The sequence below is a fragment of the Hippopotamus amphibius genome, unplaced genomic scaffold, assembly GCF_030028045.1.
Source record: "Hippopotamus amphibius kiboko isolate mHipAmp2 unplaced genomic scaffold, mHipAmp2.hap2 H_1, whole genome shotgun sequence".
Taxonomy (NCBI): domain Eukaryota; kingdom Metazoa; phylum Chordata; class Mammalia; order Artiodactyla; family Hippopotamidae; genus Hippopotamus; species Hippopotamus amphibius.
The window spans coordinates 2147045-2168677 of NW_026648280.1; the positions used below are offsets into that span (position 1 = coordinate 2147045).

The 21633-nt window shown below is 43.3% G+C and overlaps 1 protein-coding gene across 1 annotated transcript in view; it reads right to left on the reverse strand.

Annotated features, from left to right (window-relative positions):
• Positions 1–1071: 1071 nt before the first annotated feature.
• The window catches only part of LOC130842947 (zinc finger protein 211-like), a 31915-nt gene continuing 11353 nt past the window's right edge, over positions 1072–21633 (reverse strand). Inside the window, exons 2-5 of the mRNA XM_057719529.1 lie at positions 17625–17715; positions 8641–8965; positions 5450–5576; positions 1072–4434 (exon numbers count right to left, since the gene is read on the reverse strand). Coding sequence (XP_057575512.1) covers positions 3131–4434; positions 5450–5576; positions 8641–8673 — 1464 coding nt within the window. The 5' untranslated portion in view covers positions 8674–8965; positions 17625–17715 and the 3' untranslated portion in view covers positions 1072–3130. The remainder of the gene's footprint in view (positions 4435–5449; positions 5577–8640; positions 8966–17624; positions 17716–21633) is intronic.

Here is a 21633-nt window from a genome sequence, read left to right on the forward strand (position 1 = left end):
GACAGAGGAAGACAGCCTCGTAATGAGAATCCATAAGTATACAAGAACACATCAGAGTGTGCCACTCTACATGGACCGGTCCAGGGGACCAAGCGGGAAGGAGGGAGGAAGGTACAGATCTGTCTGGCAAATGGGGCAAGTCTTTCGGGGAAAACCTAATTCCTCAATAAATTGGCTCAATGAGTCAGCTGACGGAAGGGGAGAGTGAACCTTAAAATTTTTAAGAAAATAATCTTTGCAAAGGGCCCTAGGACAAAAGGGCCGTTTGGACATACACAATTTATAAATCAAATCAGTAATCAATTGTCTCCCCCCTCCTTCTGTCTATCCCACCCTGTGTTGGTGTTGCAAAAACAAACAAGGGTGGGTGCCCCCTCAAAAGAGAAGACTATTCAGGTGCCCACCTGGCTGCGTCATCATGGCGAACTTAGGTGCCTCTTAGCTTTGACAGGCTACTGTAAACTCCTGACCTGAATCTGACTCGCAGGAAGGGACTGGGTCCCCCAGGGACAGACCACCCTAAGCCATATGAGGTCACCACAAAACTGCAGGTTAGGGCCCACTCAGACTCTGTAAGTCACGAAGGCTGTGGAGCCACACTCTCGCCCTGGAATGAGGACAAACCAGGGCACTCACTCATACACACATTCAGACCAGAGTTTATCACAGTGCCCCCGCCCCCTGAAGGTCCCTAACTGGTGGGCTTCCTACTGAAGACCATAGGAGGTGATCAAGCTCCTCCTCCATCTAGAGATGGGACCTGACTGGGTTTGGTGCCCCGGGGCCTTACCTGATCCTGTGGCCGTTCCTGGTGAGTTGGTCCATCCCTCCAATGAGTCTGGTCGGTGCCCAGCTGTCTGGAGAGTCAGAGCACCAGTCCGAAAGAGAACCTGGAATACCATCAGGTGGTGCACCTCCTCGTTCATCTCAGAGCTCCTTAACTCCAACTCCACTGAACCACTGGTCTGACGGCTCAAGGGGCCAGTGTGGTTGGAATCTCACTGGGGCCTCTAGAAATGTTGTAGAAATCAGTCCATCAAGAAACCAAGAACCACAATCGGAGGGTTGGAGAACTCAGGTTTATTAAGCCGGTGGCCCCAGATGAGCTAACACTCCAAGGTTCTGGGCCCCGAGCTCAGGATGAGCTTTGCTTTTATAGGGGTCAGTGCACATGGCTACAGTGAGCATTGGTAGATTGGTTACTTGGTTTACAGAGCACGGAAGTTTCCAAATAGAAACTTACAAGAGCAGGTGTAGAACATTCCATATTTAGCAAAACATGGTTACATTTGATTGCTAGGTCATCCTGTTTTTGCTTTTCTTTTTCAGTGCAGCAAGCATATTTTACAAAAGCAGAACAAGCATGAAGTTATTTTTAGCTGAGTGCAAGTTTCTAATTTTCGTCTTCACAGGTATAAAAAGAATGAAGTATTTACATAACAGTTATGAATCACAAAATAATTATGCAGCATGAAGACAAAGCACAATTTTTAAAAAGTAAACATTTTTATGATTCCAATCATATAAAGTTCTATAAAACAAACTAACTTACTGTGAAAGAGTAAATCAAGTTGCTGTGAGGGCAGAGATTTTGTAAATGGTACAAGTAAGTTCCCTGGTAGCCTAACGGTTAAGGATTCTGGGCTTTCACTGCCATGACTCAGGCTCAATCCCTGGTTGGGGAACTTGAGATCCTGAAGCTGTGTGGGGTGGCCAAAAACATAAATAAGATAAAAGGGGTACAAGTAACTATGAATTTATAGATATGATCATCACAGTTTTTTAAATGGTTTCATGGGTGTACACTATGTTATAATTATATTGTACAATTTAACTCAATTATACCTCAATAAAACCGTAAAAATTTGTTTAAATAGAAATCTAATTCCCCTACATTTTTCCCCCAGAGAACCATAGCTTTAGAAACTTTGGGAAGGGCAGCCCTCTGATGAGGGGAAAAAAGTATTGGCAAAGGTCATTTCTGAGTCAGTAGGGACAGCTGCTGGGTCATAAAACCTATATATCCCTGGGCTACAACATCTCCCTTCTCATTTTCTTGTCTATGCAGCAGTATTCTTAGGGTGAACACTGCAGAGGCTACAAGAAAAAACAAGGCTTTATTTGCTCTGACAATGACCTCAACCACAGGATGAACACAGGTGTAGCGTGTACAGTCATCTAACACAGCCCTAGTCACTGGGAGGCACCTTTGGAAGAGGCACACCTCTCACATTGCCATGGTCTCCTCACCAGTGTGTATTAATCACATCCAGTGTGTAAATTTAGATTTCAGCCTCACCCCTGTAGTCCTACAACCAGTAACACCAGAAAAACCAATGCTAGACATGAAGGCACGAAACTCCTTTGTAGTACCCGGGGAACAGCTTCCCTACAATAGTGCTCAGCACTATGTGATATCCTCGGGAAAAGGGAATGGGTTTATACTTCTCACAGAGGCACTAAAGGTGCTTCCTCTAGGTGACCTCTGGGCCCACAAAATTCCTTGCATCCAAGGCCATAAATTAGGGCTATGAAGCCCTCTACAGTCTCTCCTAGGAGACCCTTGGCAGCAATGTAAGTTAAATCAGACCTGGAAAAAGATAAACCTGCTGCTGTTAACATCCACACTGATCTTTGCTAAAACTGGGTCAGGATCAAGTCCTAACTAGTCAGAGGGGAGGGAATGAGGCACCCCTGAAAATCATTCAGACTGTTCTGCAGAGAACGGGACAGAGAACAGAGGCATCTGCCTTCCCTGATCACACTGGAAGGAGTGACACATACTGTTGGAACCTGGAAACTACTAGGTGGTAGAGTGAGACTTCTGCCACAGAAACTGGAAGGGACATAATTCAGACAACAGAGCCAGCAGTAGGATATACAAAAGAGGCTCTTAGAAGCTTCCCACAAACCTAGAACTCAGGGGGGCACCTCCCCACTGCGGATGCTCAGTGCAAGTGTCTCCCTCACAAAGACTTCCTCATTCTATTAAGTGAACAAAAAACCTGTGTTCCCTGTAGGTCTCAGACCTTTAGATGAAGGTTTATCCCAAATTTGCTTCACAAATAAAAATTTATCCAGGCAGTGAATGTCTCATGTTGCTTTTCTCACAGTCACTGCATTCATGAGGTTATCTGGTGTGAAGTTTCCTGTGTTGAATGATGTGGGAGCTTTGACTAAAGGACTTCCCACATTCCCCACACTCGTAAGGCTTTTCTCCTGTGTGTACTCTCCGGTGCTGAATGAGGCTGGACTTTTGGCTAAAGGATTTCTCACACTCGTCACACTTATAAGGTCTGGCTCCAGTGTGAATTCTCTGATGTTGATTGAGAGTGGAGCTGTGGCTAAAGGACTTCCCACACTCCCCACACTCATAAGGCCTTTCTCCAGTGTGAATTCGCAGGTGCTGCACAAGTTTGCATTTGTAGCTGAAGGATTTTCCACATTCGCTGCATTTATAAGGCCGTGCCCCACTGTGAATTTTCTGGTGTTGAATGAGGTTGGAACTTTGGCTAAAGGAATTCCCACACTCACCACACTTGTAAGGCCTGGCTCCAGTGTGAACTCTCTGGTGTTTAATGAGGGTAGAGCTGTAGCTAAAGACTTTCCCACATTCCCCGCATGCATAAGGCCTCACTTTAGTGTGAATTTGTAGGTGCTGCACAAGTCTTAACTTGTAGCTGAAGGCTTTCCCGCATTCGCTGCATTTGTAAGGCTTTGCTGCAGTGTGACTTCTGTGGTGTTGTATGAGTCTGTAGCTTTGGCTAAAGGATTTCCCACATTCACTGCACTCATAAGACTTTGCTCCTGGGTCAGGTCTCTGGCAATTGAGGATGGAGCTTTGGTTAAAGGGTTTCTCACAGTCATCACAGTCATAGTAACTTTCTCTAGTATGAATTTGCTGATCCTGAAAGACTGTGTATTCACAGCTGAACAATTTCTCATACTCACTGTACCTGTAATGACTCTTTCCACTGTGAAAGGGCTCCCCACACCGGAAGCTGCTGTGTGGCTTCGCCCCTTTGAGCGTGGCCTGATGCTGGAGAAGATTCAACATTGTCAGGAAATCTTTCCCGACTTCCTTGCAGGTGAAGGGCTTCCCCGAAACGTGGAATGTGTAGCTTGTCACCACTGAGGCCCTGTCTGTGTCCCTTGTGAATGGCTTCTCGTCGCTGTGCTCCTGGTGCTGGTAAAGGTTTGAACTGAACCACAACTGTTTTCCATATGCCTCACAGGTGCATGGTCTCCACCCCGGGTGCAATCCTTGGTACTCAGGCAGGTACACAGGGTCTCTCCCGGCCACAACACACTTCTCACAGGGGGCAGTCTTCTGAAGGGCTGGATCTGGACTTTGAGTCTTGCCCAGTGACACTTGATCTACAGAAACATTCTGCACAGAAAATGCCTCCTCGTCCTCCATTCCATACCAACAGCCTGAAAACACAGAAATGCGGATGAACTGCATGCTCTCTTTGGTGGGAAGGGCAGCCCCTACACAAATGTGGGTCAGACACAGTAAAGAATGAGTCCACTAGATTTTTTTCAATATGAGGTTGATGAACAGCTCTTTCTGGGACTCTGAAAGCCCTAAGAATTAGGGAGGATCAGATGGAGGATGTAAGGGTGGTGTGCAGCACAGGAAGAAACAGCATCTCCAATCCACTTCTCTACCCACGCCCTGCAGGAGGGCCTTGGCTGCTGGTGACATCTGAGTGCTGTGACCTGCACACGTCCAGGCCCAGGAAAATATGGTTGCAACTGACTACATGGTACTCAAAGTCTATTTAAGAATGTGTGCACACCTTGCAACACATTACGTGGGACCTAATGTTGGGAACATCGTGGAGGGAATAGTAGAGAAAAGGTGACACACAATGGTAGAAAGGTCAGGGATTCAGAGAAGAATCAGGTTATGGAAGTGTCCAGAGTAGGGAAGGAAAGGTAGAAATGAGGTGTGGTCACTGGTATCACCATCAACACACTGGTGGACACAGGACTGATTCCTGGTATGGTCTGAACACACTCCAGGGTCAGACCTGCCCATCTTGCCAGGGCTGGAATCATATCTGTCCCAGGACTCTTCTTTCTAAACCCCAGCTGAACAACTGCCTGTGACCCGAGCCCTAAGGCAATGACAGGACAGGTGAGGGACTAGCATTGGCCCAGAACAACTCTGCACATAACAGACAACAGAAAACAAAACAAAATATTACAAAAAGAGCTGCAGAGAAGCATCTTATTACAATAAATAGCCTGTAGGAATTCCCTGGCAGTCCAGGGGTTACGATGTCAGAACAACTGGGGGCTACAGGTTCAAGAACATGGCAGTTGCTCAGCCCAGCCTATAGACCACAGCACCCAGCCTGGGAACTGGGAAAGGAGGCAGAACATACTGTTTAAACGTGAGCAGACTCTAGCCCAAGGTACTGGGGTGGGTATAAGAGCTTACCCAGTGAGGTCACAAGTGCAAAGTTCTCCAGCATCACATCGTGGTACAGGCATCTCTGAGCCTCATCAAGGAGACCCCACTCCTCCCAGGAGAAGTACACAACCACATCTTCAAAGGTCACATTACCCTGCCGTGATGAGAAGAGATGAAATCACAAACAGCCGCACTCCCAAGGACCCACAACCATCATCCTCCTCCTAAGCTCTCTACCTCAGAGGAGACACCAGACCCTGGTGTCACTGATGTCACTCTCTCCTCAGGTGTCATTAGTCACTGTGTCCAGCCTCAGCAATAAAAGGCAGGTGGGCCAAATAATCTAAGTTGAGGGCCTGGCCTGCAACCCCACCAGCCCCCAGCCAGGCCATATCCCTGGGATACCCCCGAGTGTACCTCCCAGGTACAACCCAATGTGGACTCAAACTACACTCAAGTCCCTAATTCCAAGGTGTGGAATCATCAGCTCACACTCCCTCTCCGTGTGCACATCTTGCTTAGCACCTCTGGTGGCTGTGCACCTGTAAGTGCATCCCCACCACCACAGGACCCATTTGTCTTCCCATTACTGATCATACAGCATCAAGAGTGCCCTCCTACTGCAGACTTTTGCAGGATCCCACCTGCTGCGGCCTCTGCTTCAGTCCCAGCCACCCAGAACCATGTGCAGGTCTTAGATAACCATGGCCCTCTTCCTTCACTAGTCACAGCCCTTTTCTTCCCAGCCACCCTCATCCAAAGCCCAGCCCCAGTGGCCCTCCTCCTCAGGTGTATTAAGACAGTTCTGGAGGCTAAAGTACCACGATCCAGGTGTTGGCATGGTTGGTTGCATTTGCAGTCTCAATCCTTGGCCTACTGATAGCTGTCAACTCCCTGTGAATTCACTTGGTCCTCCCTCTGTGTCTAAGTCCAAATTTCCTCTTATTACAAGGACACTAGACATGGAGGAGGAGGGCTCATACTAATAACCTCATTTTAATTTAACCACCTCTTTAAAAAAACCGTCTCCAAATACAGTCACATTCTGAGGTGGTGGGGATTAATACTTCTACATAAATCTTTAGGGGGTCATAATTCCACACATAACATGGGGCCAAAGAGCTCACAGATGTCCCTATTCGTCTGAGCTCATCTACCAAGCTGACAGGCTCCACGAAAGGTCACCACAAAATTATGGTGAGTCAAGGATGGCGAATAAGCAGCAGCCGCAGCCTCAGGGTCATGCTCCCTCAATTATTCTTTGGCCTCTGCATTAATCTTACGTTCAGCGTTCCCTTGGAAACCTTGACCAACTGCTAGACTATCCTCTCCTCCCTCACTGGCCACCTCTCTTAAAACCTTTTACCTGTGTTTGAGAGACCACTTCCTCCACACAGGTGCCCAAGAGACCCAGAATTGACACCCACCCTCTTCTTCCTGACCTGTTAGAAATATTGCCACCAGAACAAGAATTCCCCTTCCTGTGACACAAAGCTCCACCCAATCCACACAGCACTTACCACCTATGTGTGTCTAATAATGAACTCTGTCTCAAACTTCTAGACCTTTATAACCTGCTACCCACTTGATGCCTCCATTCTGTGTTTTCTGAAACACGTGAGACCAAAAACAAAACTTCTGGCGTCCTCAATGGGAATTACTCCCACTCCCTCTACTGACGTCTCCAGCCCTGTTAATGGAGACTCCATGTGTTCAGCTGCAAAGACACCTTAAGGAGTCATCCCTGACTCCTCCCATTTTCTTCCTCCACTCTCCAAAAGAGAAAATCTGATTAGCTTTACAAGAAAGAAAGAAAGAAAGAAAAAGATAGAAAGGGAAAGGGAAAGGAAAGGAAAGGAAGAAAAGAATCTAACATCCAACAACTTCTCCACCTCCACAGCCACAACTTACATCCATCTCACCTGGACTACTGGGTAGCCTCTTCCCTAACCCTTCCAGTTTGTTCTTCTCTGCAGCTAGATGGAACATGTTAACATGGGTAAGGTCACCTTCATCTTATGATCCAAACCTTGCTTTCTTCCTACCACCTCCAAAATCAACACCCACTTCTCAGGGAGACATTTCAGGCCTCAGTCCTGCCTCCCTACTCTATTCTCATCAGAAAGAGACTTATATTTCCCTGAATACCTCCAGCCTGGCCTACACATTCAAACATCCTGCACATACAGCTACCTATGCCCTTGACAACTTCACTTTACTGATTTCTGGAACTGAGAATATCCATATAACCTCCAGGCGCAGTCTGACATTTCTCCAGGGTCCCAGATTAAGGGCTGGGAGAATGGCAGGTGAAGGGTCCCAGGATAACACAACCCCCGACACCACAAAGATAGGGTCATGATCAGTGAGGCCCGGGGACATCTTCCCCTTATTTGTGTAGATTCCAAAAGTGCTTCAACTGTTACGGAAACCATTGGGCAGAGGTCAGTGGAGGCAGGCAGCCAAGGTGGAGCTCAGTGGGCCCTGGGGCCGAGAGAACTGAGGCTATCTAAACTCTGGGATTCAGCCTCAATGCTGACTTGTACCAGCTCTGTGACCTGCACGAGGACCCAGTCTCCCCGCACTTCACTGTCACCCACCCTCTCCAGTCTGTTCTTTCAAAGAGTGTCTGGGGAAACTTCATTGAAATTCTTCTTCTTTGAAATCCCCCACAGTTCCCAGGGCCTTCAGAATGAAGGAACAACCTCTGAGCCTGCCAATCTGGGGGCCACTCCATCTTGATTCTCTGTTTCCTAAAGCAGTGGTCCCCAACATTTTTGGCACCGGGGACTGGTTTTGTGGAAGGCAATTTTTCCACAGACTGGGGTGGGGGTGGGTGCAGGGGAGGGTTCAGATGGTAATGCAAGCAACAGGGAGCTGCAGATGAAGCTTCTCTACTGACCCTCTGCTCACCTCCTGCTGTGCGGACTGGTACCATTCTGTGGCTCAAGCGTTAGGGACCCCTGCCCTAAAGCAGCAGATTTTCCCAATCCTCCCACCCCAGTCCCACCACCAAGCCTTTGCACCTGCCAGTCGCTCTGCCCATCACCCTCTCCCACGCGCCCTCACACCATCTGTCAGAAACAGGGCCCCACCCATGACCACCTCACCCTCCGGGACACCGCGGCCGGGGCTACGGGCATGTGAGCAGGTGCCCCGCACTCAGGGCTTCAGTGTCTGGTGGGGTGAGGGAGGTGCGGGCCCAGAGGACAGTTTACCTGAGGCGGGTCCCTCAGCGCCGCTGCCGCCATCAGACTCTGTGTGCAGAGTGGCCTAGTGCTTCAGACCTGCCTCTGTGCAGCGAGCACAATGATTCCTCTTGCTCACGTCTCCTCAGTCTGGTCACCTCGGAGCAGACCCAGAGCTCCAGAACCTCTGAGTATGAAACAGGCCGCCACTAGGAGGACACCGGAAGTCCCGCCCCGACACAATGGCATGCATGGAAAAGCCCCTGTCCTGGACCTTCATTGGCTCCACACTGATGGGACATTGCTGGCTCAACGTCCTCTGGGTAATGCGGTTCTCACAGCAGTGAATAAAACACTGAATCAAATAGTAAATAAAACAGTGAATAAAACTCCTCTGTATATTGTATCTACTTAATGAGCTTACAACAGATAAAGATGTAAAATCTTTCAGAATATTTTGAGGTATTTTCTTTTTTGGCCACACCATGTGGCTTGGGGGATCTTAGTTCCCCAACCAGGGCTGGAACCCACACCCTTGGCAGTGAAAGCATGGAGTCATAAATCACTGGACCACCAGGGAATTCCCTTGACGTATTTACCCTTAAATTGAGCTGCCAGAGATCATAACCTGCCCTCTGTGAGAATGGTTTAGTGACAATGATTTGCTAATCTACATGTATATAGACCATTTGGTATGAAAGCTGCTCAGAGGTTCTAACTAAAAATACCATGTAAACTGAAGCACCTGTTTGGGAAAGACAAGCCCTCCCCTTAAGTGTGTGTGCATGCACAAGCCACTGTGTGACTTCGTGAGCACGAAGAACATTTCCAAAATATGTGAATTCTTGAAAACATACAATAGCTGCACCAAGGGTAACTTTTGGGATCTTGATTTAGAAAACATTTTCAAGCTCATAATTTTCTCGGGGCAACAATTAACAGATTTTATATTTCAGGTAATGGACCCCTATTCAAAGGACTATCTAGCTAAACCACTGAGTGTTTGCATAAAGCCTGTGAAGACTGAATACATTAGATAAATCCCATAGAGGAAACATTGAGCTCCTCAACAGATTAGATAATAATAGAATCTCCCTGCAAAGAAACAGCTCTTATAAACAGTGTTATGTGCCACACTGGCATAAGGATTATCTTGAGCTGGAGGCAAATGGGAATCAACACATGCAGAAAGAAGCCTTCCCAGAACATCCTTTATCTGATTAAAAGCAGAACTTCTGAGAAATGAGGAGTCAAGCGTGAGCTCCTGTGGTGGAAGCACTGAGTCCAAACTGCTGGACTAACAGAGAACCTCAGACCCCAGGGAATATTAATCAGAGTGAGGTCTCCTGGAGGTCCTCATCTCAGCACGAAGCCTGGTTCTACCCAAGTGCCCACAAACTCCAGTACTAGCTGCCTCAGGCTAAACAACCAGCAAGACAGAAACACAGTCTCACCCATCAAAAAAATAAGTAAATAAATAAAAAATAAAGAGGAAACACACAACTTATTTGATAAAGAATTCAGAGTAAGGATAGTAAAGATGATTCAAAATCTCGGAAACAGAATGGAAGCATAGATCAAGAAAATACAGGAAATGTTGAATAAAGACTTAGAAGAACTACAGAACAAACAGTGATGAACAATGCAATAACTGAAATAAAAAATACCCTAGAAGGAAAGAGCAGAATAAGTGAAGCAAAAGAACAAATAAGTGAGCTGGAAGATAGAATGGTGGAAATAACTGCTGAAGAGCAGAATAAAGAAAAAAGAAAAAAGAATTGAGAACAGCCTCAGAGACCTCTGGGACAACACTAAGTGCACCAACAGTCGAATTACGGGGTCCCAGAAGAAGAAGAGAGACAGAAAGGACCCAAGAAAATACCTGAAGAGGTTATAGTTGAAAACTTCCCTAAAGTGGGAAAGGAAAGAGTCAACCAAGTCCAGGAAGTGCAGAGAGTCCCATACAGGATAAACCCAAGGAGAAACACACCAGGATACATATTAATCAAACTAACAAAAATGAAATTCAAAGAAAAAATATTAAAAGCAGCAAGGGAAAAACAACAAATAACATAAAAGGGAATCTCCATAAAGTTAAAAGCTGATCTTTCAGCAGAAACTCTGCAGGCCAGAAGGGAGTGGCAGGATATATTTAAAGTGATGAAAGGTAAAAACCTACAACGAAGATTACTCTACCGAGCAAGGATCTCATTCAGATTCGACAGAGGAATCAAAAGCTTTACAAACAAGCAACAGCTAAGAGAATTCAGCACCACCAAACCAGCTTTACAACAAATGCTAAAGGAACTTCCCTAAGTGGGAAACAAAAAAGAAAAAGACCCACAAAAACAAACCCAAAACAATTTATGGTAATAGGAACATACATACCAGTAATTACCTTGAATGTAAATGTATTAAATGCTCCATCCAAAAGACACAGATTGGCTGAATGGTTACAAAAACAAAACCATATATATGCTGTCTACAGGAAACCTACTTCAGACCTAGGGACACATACACAATATAAGTGAGGGGATGGAAAAAGACATTCCATGAAAATGGAAATCAAAAGAAAGCTGGAGTAGCAATACTCATCCCAGATAAAATAGACTTTAAAATAAAGAATGTTGCAAGAGACAAGAAAGGACACTACCTAATGATCAAGGGATCAATCCAAGAAGAAAACATAACAGTTATAAATAGTTACACAGCTAACACAGGAGCACCTCAATACATAAGGCAAATGCTAACAGCCATAAAAGGAGGAAATCGACAGTAACACAACAGTGAGGAACTTTAACATCCCACTTACATCAATGGACAAATCATCCAAACAGAAAGTAAATAAGGAAACACAAGCTTTAAATGACAGAATAGACCAGAAAGACTTAATTGATATTTACAGGACATTCCATCCGAAAGCAGCAGAATACACTTCCTTCTCAAGTGCACACAGAACATACTCCAGAGTAGATCACACCCTGGGTCACAAATCAAGCCTTGGAAAATTTAAGAAAATTGAAATCATATCAAGCATCTTTTCCAACCACAACCCTATGACATTAGAAATCAATTTGAGGAGGAAAAAAAATTGTAAAATACACAAACAGGGCTTCCTAGGTGGCGCAGTGGTTAAGAATCTGCCTGCCAATGCAGGGGACATGGGTTCAATCCCTGCTCCAGGAAGATCCCACATGCCACGGAGCAACTAAGCCCATGTGCCACAACTATTGAGCCTGCGCTTTAGGGCCTGTGAGCCACAACTATTGAGCCCGTGTGCTGCAACTACTGAAGCCCACGAGCCTAGAACCCATGCTCCACAACAAGAGAAGCCACAGCAATGAGGAGCCTGCGCACCACAACAAAGAGTAGCCCCCACTCACCACAACTAAAAAGAAAGCCCACATACAACAAAAAAGACCCAACACTGCCAATAAAATAAAACAAAATAATTAATTAAAAAAAAAACCCACAAACACATGGAGGCTAAACAGCGCACTGCTGAACAACCAAGAGATCACTGAAGAAATTGAAAAATACAAAGAAACAAGTGACAATAAAAGCACAGCAACCCAAAAGCTATGGGACACAGCAAAAGCAATTCTAAGAGGGAAGTTTATAGTAATTCAATCTCACGTCAAGAAACAAGAAAAATCTCAAATAAAAAAATCTAACTTTATACTTAAAGCAACTAGAGAAAAAAGAAAACCCAAAATCAGTAGAAGAAAAGAAATCATAAGATTAGAGCAGAAATAAATGAAATAGAAATGAAGAAAATAATAGTAAAGATCAATAAAACTAAAAGTTGGTTCTTTGAAAGGATAAACAAAATTGACAAACATTTACCCAGACTCATTAAAAAAAAAGGGAGAGGACACAAATCAATAAAATTAGAAATGCAAAGGAAGAAATCACAATTGACACTGCAGAAATACAAAAGATCACTAGAGACTACTACAAGCAACTATATGCCAATAAAACGGACAACCTGGAAGAAACGGACAAATTCTTAGAAAGGTATGACCTTTCAAGACTGAACCAGGAAGAATTAGAAAATATAAACAGACCAATCACAAGTAATGAAATTGAAACTGTGATTACAAATCTTCCAACAAACAAAAGTCCAGCACCAGATGGCTTCACAGCTGCAGTCTATCAAACATTTAGAGAAGACCTAATACCTATTCTTCTCAAACTCTTCCAAAAACCTGCAGGGGGAGGAACACTCTCAAACTCATCTTACAAGGCCACCATCACCCTGATACCAAAACCAGACAAAGATATCACAAAAAAAGAAAATTACAGACAATATCACTGATAAACATAGATGGAAAAACCCTCAACAAAATACTAGCAATTAGGACACAACAACACATTAAAAGGATCATACACAATGATCAAGTGGGATTTATTCCAGGGATGCAAGGATTCTTCAATATATGCAAATCAATGTGATACACCATATTAACAAATTGAAGATGGAAAACCATATGATCGTCTCAATAGATGCAGAAAAAGCTTTTGACAAAACACCCACTTATGATAAAAACCCTCCTGAAAGTGGATATAGAGGGAAACTACCTCAACATAATAAAGGCCATGTATAACAAACCCACAGCAAAAATCATTCCCAATGGTTAAAGACTGAAAGCATTCCCTCTAAGATCAGGAACACGACAATGATGTCCATTCTCGCCACTATTATTCAACATAGTTTTGGAAGTCCTAGCCACAGCAATCAGAGAAGAAAACAAAATAAAAGGAATCCAAATTGAAAAAGAAGTACTAAAACTGTCACTGTTAGAAGATGACATGCTACTACACATAGAAAATCCTCAGGATGCCACCAGAAAACTACTAGAGCTGATCAACGAATCTGATAACAATGCAGGATACAAAATTAATGCACAGAAATCTCTTGCATTTCTATACACTAACAACGGAGGATCAGAGAGAGAAACTAAGGAAACAATTCCACTTACCATCATATGAAAAAGAATAAAATATCTAGGAATAAACTCCCCTAAGGAGGCAGAAGACCTGTACTCAGAAAACTAGAAAACACTGAGGAAAGAAATCAAAGATGACACAAACAGATGGAGAGATATACCATGTTCTTGGACGGGAAGAATTAACATTGTGAAAATGACTATACTACTCAAAGCAATCTACAGATTCAATGCAATCTCTGTGAAATTACCAATGGCACTTTTTCACAGAATTAGAACAAAAAGGTTTACAATTTGTATGGAAATACAAAATATTGCAAATAGCCAAAGCAATCTTGAGAAAGAAAAATGAAGCTGGAGGAATCAGGCTCCCTGACTTCAGACTATACTACAAGGCTACAGTAATCAAGACAGTATGGTACTGGCACAAAAACAGAAAAATAGGTCAATGGAACATGACAGAAAGCCGAGAGATAAACCCATGCACCTACAGTCACCTAATCTATGACAAAGGAGGCCAGAATATACAATGGAGCAAAGACAGCCTCTTCAATAAGTGGTGTTGGGGAAATTGGACAGCTACACGTAAAAGAATGAAATTAGAACACTCTGTAACACCATACACAAAAATAAACTCAAAATGGACTAAAGACCTAAATGTAAGACTGGACACTATAAAACTCTTTGAGGAAAACATAAGAAAAACGCTCTTTGACATAAATAAACAGCAAGATCTTTTTTTGACCCACCTCCTAGAGTAATGAAAATACAAACAAGAAACTGAAACCTAATTAAACTTAAAAGCTTTTGCACAAAACAGGAAACCATAAACAAGATGAAAAGACAACTCTCAGAATGGGAGAAAATAAGGACTTCCCTGGTGGCACAGTGGTTAGGAGTCCGCCTGCCATTGCACGGGACATGAGTTCGATCCCTGGTCTGGGAGGATCCCACATGCCACAGAGCAACTAAGCCTGTGCACCACAACTACTGAGCCTGTGCTCTAGAACCCACGAGCCACAACTACTGAGCCCATGGGCCACAACAACTGAAGCCCGTGCACCTAGAGCCCGTGCTCTACAAGAGAAGCCACCACAATGAGAAGCCTGCCCACCGCAATAAAGATGCCATATATACATTACTAATAAGAAAAAAAATACCAAATTTTTTACTTTAAATATATGCAGTTTATCTCAATAAAAGTTCTCAAAAAAAAAAGAGTAGCCCCTATTCGCCAAAACTAGAGAAAGACTGTGCACAGCAATGAAGACCCAACGCAGCAAATAAATAAATAAATAACATATAAAAAAAGAATAGGAGGAAATATTTGCACACAAAGCAACAGACAGAGTATTAATCTCCAAAATATAGAAACAGGTCAGGTAGCTCAATATCAAAAAAACAAAAAACTCAATCTGAAAACGGGCAGAAGACCTAAACAGACGTCTCTCCAAAGACGACATATAGGTGGCCAACAAACAGATGAAAAGATGCTCAGCTCATCGTCACTAATTATTAGAGAAATGCAAATCAAAACTACAGTGAGGTATCATCTCACACTGGTCAGAATGGCCATCATCACGAGGTTTAAAAACAAGAAATGCCGGAAAGGGTGTGGAGAAAAGGAAACCCTCTTGCACTGTTGGTGGGAATGTAAATTGATACAGCCAATGAAGTGCACATGGGTTCAAGCCCTGGTCCGGGAGGATCACACATGCCACGGAGCAACTAAGATCGTGAGCCACAACTACTGAGCCCACGTGCTGCAACCACTGAAGCCCACGCTCCACAAGAGAGGTGGCCACTGCAATAAGAAGCCCACGCACTGCAACAAAGAGTAGCTCCCGCTCGATGCAACTATAAGAAGCCTTCGACTAGAGAAAGCCCACATGCAGCAACGAAGCCAACACAGCCAATAAGTAAATAAATTAAAAAAATAAATAAAGAAGATGTGGTACATATATATAATGGGGTATTGCTCAGGCATAAAAAGGAATGAAGCTCGGTCATTTGTAGAGATTTGGATGGAACTAGAATCTGTCATACAGAGTGAAGTAAGTCAGAAAAAAAAATATTGTAATATTAATGCATGTATCTGGAATCTAGAAAAATGGTACAGATGAACCTAGTTCCAGGGCATGAATAGAGACACCAACATAGAGAAAGGACGTGTGGACACTGAGGGGGGGGGGATTGGGAGATTAGGTTTGACATAAATACATGTGTAAAACAGATAGCTAGTGGGAACCTGTGGTACAGCACAGGGAGCTCACCTTGGTGCTCTGTGATGACCTAGATGAGTGGGATGGACTGATGGTGGAAGGGAGATCCAAGAGGGAGGGAATATGTGTATACACATAGCTGATTCACTTCACTGCACAGCAGAAACTAACAATAGTGTAAAGCAATTACACTCCAATTTTAAAAAAAGATAATAGAGCAGATTCAGAGTGCTTCCCTTAATAATTAAAGACCTGGGTTTATTAAAAAAAAAAAAAATTCAGGACTTCCCTGGTGGTGCAGTGGTTAAGAATCCACCTGCCAATGCAGGAGACATGGGTTTGATCCTTGGTCCTGGAAGATCCCACATGCCTTGGAGCAACTAAGCCCGTGCACCACAACTACAAAGCCTGCACAATAGTCCTCATGCTACAACTACTGAGCTCATGTGTCACAACTATGGAAGCCCATATGCCTAGAGACTGTGCTATGCAACAAAAGAAGCCACGGCATTGAGAAGCCTGCACACCACATTGAAGAGCAGCCCTTGCTTGCTGCAACTAGAGAAAGCCCGCCTGCAGCAACAAAGACCCAATGCGGCCATAAATTAATTAATTAATTTAAAAAATTTTCAAATCAGCATTGGATTTCCACCATCAAATTCCCCAAACCTGAAAAAGCTGTACATTACTTAACTTTAGAGCAACATCTTTGAATAATTATTTACACAACAGTTCTGTTAAGGAACTATGGACCAAAACCACCCACCTTGGCCAGGCCCCCTTGCCTGAGTTGTCTCACAACAGGAGGTCCCAATAAGGAACATGGTGCTGCAGCAGAAAACTAACCGGGAGCATTCAGGAGGGGCCGAAGAGGAAGGAGATGACCAACCTCCCAGACCCCTTCCTGCTCGAATCCATTTTGGCTGAGAGATGTGTGCGCCACCAGCAAGGACCCTGAGTCAGACTATGAGCCAAGCAACATGATTTGCCAGAGACAACCTGGACTAACCCCATCACCATAAAACCTGAGACTGCAAGCCATGTGGCAGAGCGGTCCTCCTGGGTTCCCTTACCCTCCTGCTCTCCACCTGGGTGCCCCTTCCCAATAAAGTCTCTTGCTTTGTCAGCATGTGTCTCCTCAGACAATTTCCAGTGTTAGACAAAAGCCACTCTAGGGCCTTGGAAGGGGTCCCCCTTCCTGCAACAGTTTCTTTTGCATCCTACAACTACTGTGAGTTATTTCAATTGTTATTCAGTAGTGAATGCAAAATTTCCAACAGTTAACTGGCATAGTTTATAAGAGTATAAACAAAGGGACTTTCCTGGTGGTCCAGTGGCTAAGAATCTGCCTTACAATGCAGGGGATGCAGGTCTGATCCCTAGTCGAGGAACTAAGATTCCATATGCCTTGGGGCTACTGAGCCCATGTGCCACAACTAGAGAGCCAGTGTGCCACAATGAAAGATCCTGCATGCCACAACGAAAATCCTGCGTGCTGCAACTAAGACCCGTCGCAGCCTAATAAAATAAAATAAATAAAACAAACAAAAAAAGACTATAAACATAAAAAGAAAAATGTATCAAATATATAATTTAATGTCCTGGAGGGAACTTAGAGCCCAGAGGCCATATTTGGACTAAGATGTTTTCCTTACCCAGCAGACAAAGCAGAATTTAGAGACAGGGCTGTCACTGCTATCAGCAGAAAGGGACAAAATGTTGAGAAACTTAAAGATGAAAGCGAAGAAAGGTTTCCATCAGCCAATGGCCTGGGTTTACAACCAGGACCGTCCAAAAGGACAAAACAGAAGTGAATAAGTAAAAAAAATCCAAACATGCTCACCAGGATCAGGATGGTGCATGTGGCTCTGGCTTCATAGGAAGATCCAGAAGAAAGTCTATTGCTGAGAATGTACTCGACTTACTGCTTGTATCTGTAAAGAACAAAGACAATGGAGTCGTTAGCCCAGACCAAAAGGCTCAAACGCATTACATCAATATCACAGACACTAACTATATTTCCTCTCAATCTGTCTGGAATATCCCAGGAAGATCTGCATACATTCCCCTCCCAAATACTTCTGTTTCTGCTCCTTGCCACTCTCACAGGAATGTCAATATATACCAGGAGTTTCAGAATCCAGTCGGGGAAATAGCAGAAGCCAACGTACTCAGTGGAGGGAGCTAAGAATGTGATCCCCAAAGAGGTACTGGGACAAAGCTTAGTGGCCTAGAAACTACTCAGGAGGCAAGTCATGCTGGGGGAAAGCCCCATGCCCTTTCTGTGTAAACAGAAGACATGTTTACACGCAACATCATTCAATCCAAAACCTGCCACTGGTGGATGTTCCCTTTAGAGAAAGAACCAACTTGTTAGCAAAGACCAACTGACCCACAGAGGTCTCAACTCATGCCCAAATTTGAGTTACAAAGTTATAAAGAGTGAGGAATTTCCAAGGATCTCAACCCAGTCTGAGTGAAGATAATACCAAATTAAAGACAGTAGAAACTACTCCATCAATTTAGAAAGTATGTTAGAGACTCATTTTATATGAATCAGAGGAATCTAGTGACAAAGAAAGATAACGCTAGGTAATTATCATTATGCCAGAAAACCGATTTGCTCACATAACAAATTGTTTTAATTTAATAATAAGAGCAAGTCTTTTGTAATAACAAAGCTATTTGGTATCGACGATTTTATAATAACAAAGCTTAATCAACCTAGTATCTAACAATAAAAGATTGAATAATTCATGCTGCATCTTCATAATGAGCATTAGGTAGTTTTGGACATGATCAATAAATTTTCTCTACTGCTGAACCTTCAGATCATAATCTTACACTCTAAAAAAATGTAGAAATATCATATTCAGAATATTGTAGCCTATGTATATTCTTACTATATCATATATGTAAGAATACATGTATGTAACATATTTAAGAATATCACATAGGAGTGCAACAAAAGACATTTATTAGTAAAGAAGAGAATGAGCACCAGGATTTAAGGCAGAAAAGGACAGGCTAACTCTACCATTTTGTGTAAATGCAGTCAGGTTTATAATCAGGACTCCTCTTACTATACAGCTGCTAACCCCTGGAAAAAGATAAACACCAACTACCAGTCTTTCAGTTGTATAAGAAGGCCTGGACAACAAGAACCCTCTTGCGGGACTGGTTCCATTGATGCTTTGTCCCTGAAATCAGTAAGTACATTGCCAGTAAGGTAATGCCTTTTACAGTTCTTTTAAATTGGACAACACCCTTGGTCACACAGAAACCACTGAGTTCCAACACCGAAGGCCTCAAAGTGGTCTACTTGCCCCCAAACACATGCCTCTATAATTGAGCCTCTAGATCAGGGGATCATAAGGATCTGTAAGCCTCCTCTATGGAAAGATTATCAATGCTATGGAAAAGAATCCTGATAAAGAAATCATCATGGAAGCTGGGAAGGATTACGCCACTGAAGATGCTATTGTTGTTATAGAAAATGCTGTGAAAGCTGTAAAACCTGAAACAATAAATTCCTACCGAAGAAAACTGTGTCCAGGTGACTTCACAGGATTTGAAACAAAGCCAATCAAAGAGATTGTGAATATGGCCAAAAAAATTTTGGAAGGTAAAGGGTTTCAAGATATGGATCTTGGAGAAATTCAAGACTAACTGACACCACACTGGAGGAATTCACAGAAGACATCTTGATGGAGATGAGTGCTTCTGAACCAGTGCCAGACGTCGAGGAACATGGTGTAGAAGCATCAGTGCCAGAAAACAAACTGACATCAGACAGTCTGGCAGAGGGTTCTGATTATTCAACACTGCTTGCTGACTTCTCTTACGACATGGACCCTTGTATGATACAGGCACTGAAACTAACGCAAACAGTGGAAGAAGGATTAGTACCATACAGAAACACGTTTAGAGAAATGAAAAAGTTAAAAAGTCAGAAATTATGTATTTCTGTAAAGTTCCTCTGAGTGTGCCTGCCTCTCCTGCCTCCCCTTCCACCTCCTCCACCTCTATCATCTCTGCCACCCCTGAGACAGCAAGACCAATCCCTCTTCCTCCTCCACCTGCTCACCCTACTCAACATGAAGACATCAAGGATGAAGATCCTGATGATAATCCGCTTCCACTTAATGAATAATAATTATCATGCCTTACAGTTAATAAACTTATCTGTTGTGTATGTGTGCGTCTCTGTGTGAAAATCTAATAACTATACTGTAAGAACTGTATGAGGCTTTTTTTGTGCCATCATCATCACTGCCTAAGTATTTGTCCTGTAGAACACTGTATGCAAAACTTGTATTGAGGGAATTTTCTGGCAGTCCAGGGGTCAGGACGCCATGATTTCACTGCCAAGGGCGGGGGTTCAATCCCTGGTCGGGGAACTAAGATCCTGCATGCTGCAATGGAGTGGCCAAAAAAAAAAAAAAAAGGCCTTCTATCGAAGTGGATAGCCCATCCTCACATAGGAGTAAGGTGAGTGATATTTAATATAAAATTAATAATGTGTTAGTTTTTTATAACTTTGCTTTCAAAGAATTATATTCTCATATAGTACCCCCCCTCTCCCTTTCTCTTAATTGGAGAAGCTGCATATCAACCTGTCATCACAAGTAAGTCATTTAAAATAATGTAACATTTCTAATGTTGTGTTCTGAATACAACTGTAATACTGCGTGCCATAAAAACTTACAGCCATTCATTCATTAGTGTACAGGCTAGGCTACCATGAAGCAGTCATACTGCTGCTCCTTCACTATTAACATATAGATCACTATACCTGTAAATATGAGTTTCTTTCTCACATCTTATTTTTTAATTAAGGTAGAGTTGATTCACAATATCATATAAGTTTCAGCTGTACAATGTAGATTCACCCTTTTTAAAGGCTATACTCCGACAAGGGATTGAACCCGAGGCCCCTGGATTTGCAGGCGGATTCTTAACCACTGCACCACCAGGGAAGTCCTCTCACTGTGGTTTTGATTTGCATTTATCTGAGGTTTAACAACGGTGAACATCTTTTCATGTGCCTGTTAGCCATCCATAAATACAGTACAATACTGTAAATGTATTTTCTTTTCCTTATGATTTTCTCAATAGCTTTTTCTTTCCTGTAACTTTAAGTATAAAATACATGTAACAGAAAATATGTATTGGTCAACAGTAGGCTATTAAATAATTATGTTTTGGGGGAATGAAAAGTAGACACAAATTTTTGACTGTGTAGGGCGTCAGCACCTCTAACCCCCACAATTTAAGGGTCAATTGTATCTACAATGGATTAAAGAATAAATTTATAAAAATCCTTTACATTTACTACTACAGAAAAAAGAAGGAAAAAGCTCAGTTTAGAGAATGGCAAAGGACTGAATCATCACACTGAGAAAGAAGAAATAAAAAGAATCAAGATATTTTTGCATATTTTTTAACCTAACTGCTCCTCCAATAACTTTGTTTGTAAAAAACATGTTCTACCTAACGAAAGAAAAGGAGGGTAGAACCATCACCTATATTGATGGTACAGGCAATAATCATCAATGGCTGGGACTCCCCTGGTGGCGCAGTGGTTAAGAATCCACCCACCAATGCAGGGGACATGGGTTCGATCCCTGGTCTGGGAAGATCCCACATGCCACAGAGCAACTTAGGCTTCGAGCAACAACTATGGAGCCCTCGAGCCACAACTACTGCGCCCACAAGCCACAACTACTGAGCCCACGTGCCTAGAGCCCATGCTGTGCAACAAGAAAATCCACCGCAATGAGAAGCCTGCTCACAGCAACGAAGAGCCAACTCAGCCAATAAATTAATTAAAAATAATAATAATCAATGGC